This window comes from Corvus brachyrhynchos, unplaced genomic scaffold (genome assembly GCF_000691975.1).
Source record: "Corvus brachyrhynchos isolate BGI_N302 unplaced genomic scaffold, ASM69197v1 scaffold412, whole genome shotgun sequence".
NCBI classification, from domain to species: Eukaryota; Metazoa; Chordata; class Aves; order Passeriformes; family Corvidae; genus Corvus; species Corvus brachyrhynchos.
Window position 1 is genome coordinate 1,281,982 of NW_008236761.1, and position 10,542 is coordinate 1,292,523.

General features: G+C 59.8%; 1 protein-coding gene across 1 annotated transcript in view; it reads right to left on the reverse strand.

Annotated features, from left to right (window-relative positions):
- Positions 1 to 10,542, reverse strand: part of ARHGEF17 (Rho guanine nucleotide exchange factor 17) — a 24,312-nt gene that overhangs the window by 2,387 nt on the left and 11,383 nt on the right. The window contains exons 2-13 of the mRNA XM_017727081.1: positions 6,048 to 6,125; positions 3,644 to 3,826; positions 3,152 to 3,268; positions 2,780 to 2,872; positions 2,025 to 2,201; positions 1,702 to 1,752; positions 1,346 to 1,455; positions 1,151 to 1,236; positions 923 to 1,041; positions 465 to 678; positions 279 to 352; positions 6 to 175 (exon numbers count right to left, since the gene is read on the reverse strand). Of these exons, the coding sequence (XP_017582570.1) occupies positions 6 to 175; positions 279 to 352; positions 465 to 678; positions 923 to 1,041; positions 1,151 to 1,236; positions 1,346 to 1,455; positions 1,702 to 1,752; positions 2,025 to 2,201; positions 2,780 to 2,872; positions 3,152 to 3,268; positions 3,644 to 3,826; positions 6,048 to 6,122 (1,469 nt within the window). The 5' untranslated portion in view covers positions 6,123 to 6,125. The remainder of the gene's footprint in view (positions 1 to 5; positions 176 to 278; positions 353 to 464; positions 679 to 922; positions 1,042 to 1,150; positions 1,237 to 1,345; positions 1,456 to 1,701; positions 1,753 to 2,024; positions 2,202 to 2,779; positions 2,873 to 3,151; positions 3,269 to 3,643; positions 3,827 to 6,047; positions 6,126 to 10,542) is intronic.

The window sequence follows — 10,542 nt, forward strand, 5'->3', positions numbered from 1 at the left end:
CGGGCACAGAGGCGATACAGGGGATCCTGGCGGAGCAGACGGCGATGCAGGCCTCCACCGTGGGCTCCTTGCGGATGCTCAGCAGACAAACCTGCCCCACATAGCCGTCGCTGTTGCAAACCCAAACCTCGTGTGAGCTCTCCGGGCTGCCGTGGCTGGGAGAAGCACAGGAGAACTGCAAGGGAGCAAAAGATTGGGTTATTCAGGACTGATGCAGGAGCTGTCAGCATCTGGGATGGAGAGGACCTGTGGGATGCTTGAACCCAGCCTCTGAGTACCTGCATCCCACTCCGCGTCTTCATGATGGGGATGGCTTTGAGGAACTCTGGGTCCAGGCAGTTTTTGCTGGAAGCTGGGAAAATCAGATTGGAGGATGTAGAAGTGATGGAGGAAGGGGGTCTACCAAGGCAGGGTGGGGGAGATGCCAAGCCCACCACCATGTCCACCTCCCCCCCCGCTGTTACCCAGCTTTTTCTTGGCGTCCTCGAAGGCTTGCTCGAAGCCGAGTCGGGCGTCGGGGTTGGGGAACTCGAAGATGAAGGACTCGGTGCCGTCAGCTTTGGTGGTGCTGAGCTCCACCTTGTTGGGGGGGAAGGCCATGCTGAAGGACAGGGACTGCTTCTCCGACAGCTCCCGGTGGATGGCGGCCATCAGGTCCTTGATCACGTCATCCAGGCCCTGGGGATGGGGACAATGCTTCAGCTCTCAGGGATGGGCCACCACAAGCCACATGCCTGATATCCCCCTGTCCATCGACTGGCATCCTTCAGAGGCTGCTCCAACCCCTTTTGTGGCTTTTGGGCTGGACACTCATGGCCACCAGCCCTTCCACATGTTCTCCCCTCATGCTGAGGACATCCTGTTCGGTCCCACTGGGAACGTGTCCGACCAGGGGACAACTCCAGGGCCGCCATCCCCATACCTGGTGGGGGAAGCTGAGGGTCTCTGACAGCTTGCTGACTTGCCCCAGTGTGTTGAGGTCTTCATCCAGGCGGCTGATGCTTTTCTGGATGCTCTCCCTGTTGGTGGCTTGCGAGGCACCTGTGTGGGGACATGTGCACAGCATTAAACCCTCCCTCCCTGGCATCACTGGCTGGGGGGACTGACAGGCTTTGGGTGGGATGGGACACTCCAGCAGGCAGTGACAGACCTTTGACGATGTCCACGTCCTCCAGGGGCAGCTTCCAGAGCAGTTTGTACTTGCTGGCAGTGTCGATCACGCTGGCCGCCGTGTACCTGGGAGGTTGGGGGGGATGGCCGAGCTGCACCCACACCCACAGCCCCCTAAAGCCAGGCCAGCTGGCAGGGACACCCAGGGGCTGTCCCCAAGCCTGGTGGTACTCACAGGCTCATGGAGCTGCGGCGGAGCGAGCCCGACTTGCGTTTCAGCGTGGTGCACACCAGCAGGTCCGTGAAGAGGAAGAAGGAGCGGTCCTTCTTCCCGCCCACCGCCTTCTGTGGGGCAGTGGGAGACACCAGGGGGTTAATGACCATCCCTCCCTCTGTGCCAGTGCTGGGAGAGGGCCCTGCCTCAGTTTCCCCATGTGCTGCCTTGCCCTTCCATCTGTCTGTTCCCTCCATCCGTCCATCCATCCATCTGTAGCTTCCCATGGGCACACAGGCACCCCAGGACCTGCAATCACAGCCTCCCACTGCCCCACCCAGTGTGTGGTCCCATGGCCCCACAGACCCTGCTCTTACCACTTCCACGACCATCTCCTGGCGCAGGAACCTGCGGAGCGGAGCCTGGAGCTGTGGGGACAAGGAGACCCGTGGGTGGGAAGCCATGGCAGGGAGCTTCATCCCATCCTCATGGGCTTCATCCCCACCCCTGCATCCCCCCGCTCAGAATTGGGACCCCAGTCCCTTCCCAAACCTTCCAGGAGCCCACCAAGGCATGGGGAAAGCAGGACCCAGAGGAGAAAATAAGCCACCCAGCCTGGGATGACCCAGAAAGAGCAGAAATGAGGACATTTTGTGGAGAAGGCAAGACTGACCCCCATCTAAGGCCCCCCCATACATACATCCTCCATCCCTTCGATGTGGGACTCGATCTCCTGCACAATCCGAGCGTTCCTCTCCACCTCCTCTGCGCTCTTCATGCCCTTGTTGATCCTCTCAGCCACTTGCTTGATGTTGCGCTGGGCGTCGATGAGGAAAGGATGGTCGGGGTGGTCCTCTGGCGTGTGCTTCAGCAGGTCCTGCCGCGGGACAGAGCCGGGGTGTCACCTCTGGCAAAGCCTGGACATGGGCAATGTCATTGCCCGAGCCCCTCGCACGCTGCTCTGGCTGCAGGGGATGGAGAGCAGCCCCAAGGAGGGGGTGGCCATGGGACTGGTCCCAAAATGACACCGCAGCGTCCAGCAGAAAGGCTGAGGGTAAAGGGACTGCAGTGGGGGGGCAGCAGGGTGACAGTCCTCAGAGTGACCATCTCCAGCAGGGCAGAGCCATGTGCACACCTGGGGACACCAACTTTGTGACAAGGGGTGGGAAAAGGGGTCAGGAGCAGCCCCAAGGAGGGGGTGGCCATGGGACTGGTCCCAAAATGACACCGCAGCGTCCAGCAGAAAGGCTGAGGGTAAAGGGACTGCAGTGGGGGGGCAGCAGGGTGACAGTCCTCAGAGTGACCATCTCCAGCAGGGCAGAGCCATGTGCACACCTGGGGACACCAACTTTGTGACAAGGGGTGGGAAAAGGGGTCAGGAGAGACCTGAGAGCCCTGAAAGAGCCGTGGCGTCCCCTGCTCCCGGTGTGACACTGCCACCCCCGTGTCACCCACCTTCACCAGCAGCTCATATCGCGGGATCCTCTGCACCGGCTTGATCATCAGGTCGGACAGGGCCTGCTTCTCCTTGTTCTCCCTCATGCTTTGCTGCAAAACACCGGAGAGGGACAGGGATGAGTCCCTTAGGTGGGACACAGCAGGGACCCAGCCTCCCACCAACCCAGGATCACCCATTTTGGCTTTGGGCCACTTCCTTCCACACCATCTGGAGTGATTCTGGGTCATCCCAAGTGACCCTCTTTGCAACAAAACCAAGAAGGCGGGGGGAAAATTCCCAGTCTGGCAATAAATTTACTCCCATTAACTCCCATCCTGCCTGGCTCTAGATCTTGGCCAGGATCTGTGGAGAGAGGAACCAGGACCCACCTCCAGGAACTTCATGAAAGCCGGCCGGGCTTCCTTGGCAATCCTGACTGCATCCTTGGCATTGAGGAAGTTATCGATGTAGGCAGAGTAGATGTTCACCAGCACATCCTTGGAGAACTGGGAGGGAAAAACAGGGCTAGATCCAGCATGGCCATACTGGGAGAGCCTGGAAGAAGCTGCCCCAAGGGTTAACTCTGGCTCTGGGCTGGCGCACGGAGGGCTCACTGTCCGCCCACCTCGATTTTTCAGCCCTGACGTTTGTGCTCCCGAGGCAGAAACGCGGAGCTGCAGAGCCAGCCGGGAGCAGCAGCTCCCACCCTTACGCTAAGCAGACAGCAGGCCTGGAGATTGTCTCCTGTTCTCCATCCCAGGCCTGCTTGGCCCATCCTTTCATCACTCCCCTGCCTCCCGCTCCGAAACCTCTGCTCCGGGGCTGTGCCCAGGAGCGGGCACACCCGCATTCCCGGGGGGAACCACCCTGCCAGGACCTACCGACTGCACCAGGAGGTCGCCCACTTTCTGCTTCTCGTGCCAGTTCTGCACGCAGTCGTGGATCTGCTCCAGGAACTGCTCGTGGTGCTCCAGCAGCTCGGGGATCTGGTCGAAGATCTCATCCACCAGCGAAGGGTCGCACAGCAGGGAGTTCTCCGGCTGCTTCAGCGGCTTCATGTAACCCTGCAGGCAAGCAGAGGCACCGGGGTCCACGGAGGTTTCCTCTCCCACCCCACCCAGCACGGATCTCTCAGTCCGTGTAGATAGGATGGATGGCATCCTGCAGCAGGGGGTTCCTCCATGGGATGTTGGGTTGTGGGACACACCAGCAGGACCAGACAGGTTTTGCAACCCAGCCTCCCTGGGTCCCATCCCACCCATGGCTGTGTGGGGAGGGGGACAGGTCTGCACAAGGAAGCTGCATAGCACAGGACCCTCTGTCCCACGGCCTTAAGAGCCACCTTTGCTGTCATGAGTCTTTGTCACCTCAATCTGCCTGACCTAGCTTGGAAATGATGGCAACACGACCCCAGGATCCAAATGCCAGTGTGTTCCTGGTGGGATTTAGGGTGTTTGGAACCAGGAGGGGCTGGAGCCAGCAGGATGCATCCACTGGATCATGCCCTGGACCACCACACAATGGCCAACGAGCAATATGCAGGGCCAGCAGGTCCTCAGCAAGGTTGGGTGGGTGGCTCTGCTATGAAACCCCCGCCCTCCCTCCAGAGCTGCGGAGTGGAGCAGTGCCCCTGGAACAGGAGAGATGGATTTGCAGGAGATGCAGCAGGATGTGGAAGGTCTTCTCAAGCCTTGCCACCCCCTCAATCTGACCAGCACAGGGTGCCGGTGGCTTTCAGGAAGTTGGGAGGACCACGCAGCTGAGCACTGAGCACAGGACCCATCTCAAGTGGCCTTGGACATCTCCAACCAAGCTGGTGAAGGAGGAGTCATTCCCCAGGAATCAGGTTCCTCAAGCTGATGCCAGATATCTCGTGGAGACCCAAGTTAGAAGGACCAAATCCGTCCTGAGGCTCCAAACCCCCTTCACCTGCCCTAATATGTCCAGCACCTCCAGCAGGAGTTGGGATGGACTGTGGCATCCTGTGCTTCCACACGGGGATGAAAAGCACGGAGGCAGCCCTTGCTGCAGCACACAGGGACAGCAGGCAGGGCTTGTCCATGCACCATCTGGCTTGGCTGGAAGATGATGCTCCAAGGTGATGTTTGTCCCTGGCAGCCACCATGCCACGTGCCACCAAGCCATGTCAAGGATCTGAGCACCTCATTCCAGCTGAGACAGGGAGCTGGGGACACCTGGAGCCCTGTGATCCCTGCCAGAAAGCCAGGTCCCCCCAGCTGCGCTGTGTCAGGACAGGTCCTGTGCACAAGAGCTCAGGCATTAACACCCCGTGGCTCCCAGCCGTGTCCAACCGCTCCCTCCAGAGGGAAACTGGACAGTCGCAGCAGGGCTGTCCTCTCCAACCAGCCTCACATGCCACCTCAGAGGATGCACAGACCATGGGACAGACTCTCTCCGTGCCAACACCAGCAGGGAAGGCCCCCAACCCCAAACCCTGTACAGCTCCCCCCAAAATCAGGCCCGGAGCTGGGATCCTCTTGCCTCTCTAAGCCAAGGTCTGCACTGGCAGCAGCCTCAGAGGGTGCTTCCCTCCTGCAGCACATCTGTGTCCACCATGGGGGCACCCTTGTGGGGGATTTATGGCAAGAGCCCATGAGAGTGTTGGGATGGTGTTCCCCATGCCCTTGTGGCACAAGATGTCCCACAGGCACTGCTTTTGCAGAGCTCGGAGTTTTTGGTGTTTCCCCCGGCAGGGGTGCGGAGCATCAGGTGACTTCTCCAGGGCGTTGACCACCATTAACCTGCCGAAACACCTTCATTAACATCTGAAACGTGAGGTGGACCCTCCGGCCAGGCTGCTCCAGGGGGGTTGGAACCAGCTCAGCAAAAAAAAGGCCTGGGAAAAACCTTTGGCCCAGGTCTGCAGGTGCTGATCCGAGCAGGAGCACGTGGGAACAGGGGACCTCAGGGGTCCCCCAGCATGGCAGGCCCATCAGAAGATGGGGTGCCACATGAGGAAGAGCTTTTGGGAAGCAAGCACGGGAGGAGATTTGGGGACATGATACCTGCCAGGTGACAACACACTGGGCATGTCACAGGCTCGCTTTGGAGATGGAGGTAACTCCCACACCCTGTGCTTGGGGCTGCTGTCACAGTGCTCCCACTTCTGCTCCCGCTGTCCCCAACGTCCCCCCCACCACCCCATCCCACCCCTGTGCCGCACAGGTCCTGGTGCAGCACCCGCAGCCGGGGGTCCGACTTGGGGTGACCACGGTGACCCCATGCTGTGGTTTGGGGTGTCACACCCTGGCCGTGCCACCTTACCTGCATCAAGGTGCGCAGGGACTCCACGTAGGACTGCTCGGTGTCCAGCAGCGTCATGATGACGTGTTTCCTCATGTCCTGCCCGGGGAAAAAGACACACGAGTGTTTTGGGGTGACCCGGGGCGGGGGAGCTGCGTGCCGGGGGTCGGGGCCGGCACCGGGGCTGGCTGGGAAGGCTGAACACCGGAGGAGCCCGGCTGGCGTCCAGCTCCCCTGCGCTCCCTCTCCACCCCGATGGAGGAATCCGGGAGGATTAGGAAGTACATGACACCGAGCGCACAGACGCCTGGTTTCCTCCGCGGCCGCGTCAGGAGCCCGCCCTGGAGCTCACAGCCCTACATGGGTCGGTCCCGGAGCCCTCTGGCTCTCCTGCGGCTCCGCTCCGAGCGGACCCGTAGGAATTCGCCTCCCGCCCAGCACCCCGGGCACCCTGGAGCTGGGCTGTGGCCCCACGGGAGGCGGATTGATGGGGTGGTGGGGGGCACGGGGAGGTGGCAGTGTGGGACGGCCCGCCGGCCTTGGGAAGCGGGTGGGTCGGGGTCTTCTTGGCCATGGGGCTCAGAGACCCCCCTTGAGTGCACCCCCTGCAGCTCAGCCTGGGGGCCCAGTGCTCCAGAGCCCAGGGCGTGAAACACCCCAAAAGTTTTGGCTGTGAGATGTTCCAAAGGCTCTGAGTGCAGAGACACCTCAGAAGTTCTGGGTGCGAGATGCCTTAAGGTCTCTGGGTGTGAGACACCCCAAGAGATTTTGGTGAGAGATGCCCCAAGAGCCCTGGGCCCCAAAGGTTTTGGATGCAGAAGTGCTCCAAAGGTGCAGTGATACCCCAAAAGTTTTGTGTTTGGATACACTCCAGAGATTCTGGGTGCAGAGACACCCCAAAGGTTTTGCATGTGAAGGTGCTCCGAGAGATGCCGGGTGCAGAGAAATCCCAAAAGCTTTTGGTGCAGGGATGCTCCAAGTGCCTGGGGGGCACAGATACCCCAAAAGTTTTGCATGTGTAGAATCTCCAAGACCCTGGATGTGAGACACCCCAAATGTCCTCAATCTTGTGGGATGAGCCCCTGTCCCCTGGACACATGGGGCTGTGTCCTCCCCAGTGGGGACACGTGAGCGGTGAAGCTGCTCTGCAGCCACAGGAAGAAGTCTGAGCCCAACCATCCTCACCGTGGAGAGAGGCCACCATGTCCCTGGTGGTCCCCAGGGAGCATTGGGGAGCAATCCTGGCCACATCCTGCTCAGTGCTCGAGGACAGAGCCGTGCCTCAGTTTCCCTGCTCCCCAGCAGGCTGATGATGGAGTCAATCATGCAGGAAATCGTTGTCTAGAGCCAAATATTGGTGACAGGTCCAAGTCTCTCCAGGGAATCAGGAAACCATGGTGATACTGGAGTCCTCGGGGACACCAGCTGAGACCTCCCCACTTGGTTAGAAGGTTTAGAAACACTCTCACTGCCGGATCAATTTGTTGCAATTATGGGATGAAGGGCACTCGCCGGAGGATGGAGCTTAGGGGTACCTGACCCCTCACCTTGCCTCAGTTTCCCCAGCCCTCGCCCAGCCTGTAGTTCCCTACTGCTCCTGTTTTTTCCTGGAGCTGTCCCAGCTCAGGACCGAAGCAAAGGGTCAGACCCAGGAGCTGAACAGGCTCAGCACCACATACTGCACCAGCAGCTGAGGGGTTTGCAGCAGTGGGGAGATGCAGGATGAGGCCCAGCTGTTGGCAAGGGGATTTGTTCCACCGTTACAGCACCAGTATTATCCCGGCAAGGGAAAATTCCCACTGGGATGAGCAGGAGCTGGGGGTAAGGCACCATCCCAGCAGGGCAAAGCGATCCGTGGGCAAAGGCAGGATGTGTCCCACTGCATTCCCCATCCCAGCAAAGCCTCTCCGCTGGGGGGCTGAAAATGCTTCACTATCCATCTGCTCTCCCTGGGGACGCCCCCGCCTCACCCCGGCCTCATCCTGCCGCCCCCGAGGTGCTCAGCACCCTCGGGATCAGCCCCTGCCGCCATGGGAATTGGGGTATTTCCCATCAGCCGACGCCTCCGCGGTGTAAATCAGCACTGGGGGGGCGGTGGCAGCGATGGCTCCAGCCCCCCCATCACCCTCTCCGGGCGGGAGCAACCCCCTCCCCGCAATCCAGAGAATCCCGGGGGTGTCGAGCTGAGGATGAGGATGGAGGCACCGTTGCCACGGCAATCGCGATCCAGACCCCACAGGTGCCGGGTTCTGCACACGTGTCCAAACATGACGCATCCATGCACCCCTACCTCACCCCCGCATCCCACCGGTCCCCCCCCCTCCGTCCCCGGGACCCCTTCTGCCATCACCTCGGTGCCACCGCGGCTGCCGCAGCCCCGATGCCGTCCCCGATGTCTCGCATGTCCTCCAGCGCGATGGTGAACTGCGCCAGAGTCCTCACCATCTGCAGCATGCGGGTCCCGAGGGTCGGTCCGTCCCACGCGGCCCAAGGAATCGCACCGAAATTCCCTCTCTATCGCTCTATCTCTAACCCCAGGTGTCCGCCCGAGCCGGAACGCTGCGCCGGGATGCGGCGGGGAGGGGAATAAAAGCGAGGCGCTATTTATATCGCCGGGGTTCGGTGTGGATGTGGAACTACGGGGATGTATAAAAAGCCCTCCCGCAGAGCGGCTGCGGGGTGCGAGGCTGCGCCTGCGTCCGTGGCGACGCGAGGGTCCCCGGGCCCGGAGCTGCCCAGGCACGGGCGGGAGGCAGCGGTGGGAGCGCGGGAGGCAGAGCCGTGCCCACACAGACACGCGCGGATGCGGGCAGGGCCGGATCCTCCCGGGGGATGCTGCTGGAAGGGCTTTGCCCAGGGCCGACGGTGGGGGTGGGGTGGGGGGAGCTGATGCTTTCTTGGGGCGTGTGATTTTTGGGGAGGGGGGGATGCGCGGATGGTGTTGGGGTGCTTAGCATCCTTAGGGACTCCGTCCTTGCCAATATCCCCCTCCCTGACCTTGCAGACAGGGAAACTGAGGCAGACCCCCTTTTCCCCGCGGCATCATCACCTCAGCACCCACATCCCTGCTGGCCGGGTGATGCATCCTGCCCAGATATGTTTGTAACGCTCCCCTCCTGCTTCGTTAATTAAATCTAATTAGCCGCTCACCCTGTTTCCACAGCAACGGCGTGCAGCAGGGCTGCATCCTCCCGTTGCAGCCAGTAAATTTCCTCTTGGAAATGAGGATGATGAGCATCCCACCCCGGCAAGGGTGCGTGGCAGAGAACGGACCACTCGGGGCATGTAATGAGAGCTGCAGCAGCCGTCAGTGCACGCAGGGATCAGGGAAGAGGGACAGCTAATTGCCACCAGGTAAGGACGCTGTTTGCAAGGCAGCAGCTCCTGCAACTGCAGTGCCCTGGTCACCCCAGCTGTTGGAATGCTGGGTTGATTTGGTTTGCAATCCCAGATCTGTTTGGATTGCAGTCCTGAGCTCTTCTGGGATCCAATCCCAGACCCATTTCTGATGTAATCTCAGATTCCTTTAGGCTGCCATCCTAGAACCATTTTTGTTGCAAGCTTGGATCCATCTGCATTGCAAACCCAGAGCCATCAGGATTGAAATCCCGGGCTGTTCTGAGTTCCAATCCCAGATCCATTTTGGTGGTAATCCCAGACACATTTGGGCTGCAATCCCAAACCCATCTCAGTTGCAATCCTGGGCATATCTGCATTGCAATCCAGGATCCATCAGGAATACAACCCTAGAATCCCATTGCAAACCTGCTTCTGTTGCAATCCCTGTTTTATTTGGGGTCCAATTCCAGAACATAATGGGTTGCAAATCTAGGTCCATCTGCATTTCAGTTCCAGACCCTTCTGTGTGCAATCCTGGGTGCTTTTGAGTTGTAATCCCAAACCCACCTGGTTTGCAATCCCAGATCCACCTGGATTGCAAATCCAGGCCCAACTGGACTGCAACACTCGGGGTTGCAATCCCAGACCCACTTGGTTCGCAATCCTGGGCCCATCTGTGTTTGAATCCTGGGCCCATTTTGGTTCGAAACCCAGACCCATCCGGCTGTAATCCCAAACCCATTCCTTTGCAATTCCAGACCCATCTGGGTTACAATCACAGACCCACCCGGGATTCAAACCTGGGTGCAGCCGCACTGCAATCCCCAATCCACCTGTGCTGCAATCCCAATCCCATTCCTTTTGCAATCCCAACCCCATTCCTGTTGCAATCTTAGACCCAACAGGGAAGCAAACCTGAGTCCATCTGCATTACAATGCCAGATCCATTTGGGCTGCAATCCCAGAACCATTCCTGTTGGAATCCTGGCCCCATCTGGGGCGCAGTTTTGGACCCGTTAGGGCTGTAACCCCAGATCCATCTGGGTTGCAATCTCAACCCCATTCCTGCGGCAATCCCGGACCCATCAGGAACGGAAACCTGGGTGCATCTGCATTGCAATCCCCAATCCCTCTGGTTTGCAATCGCAATCCCATTCCCCTGGCAATCCCAGCCCCA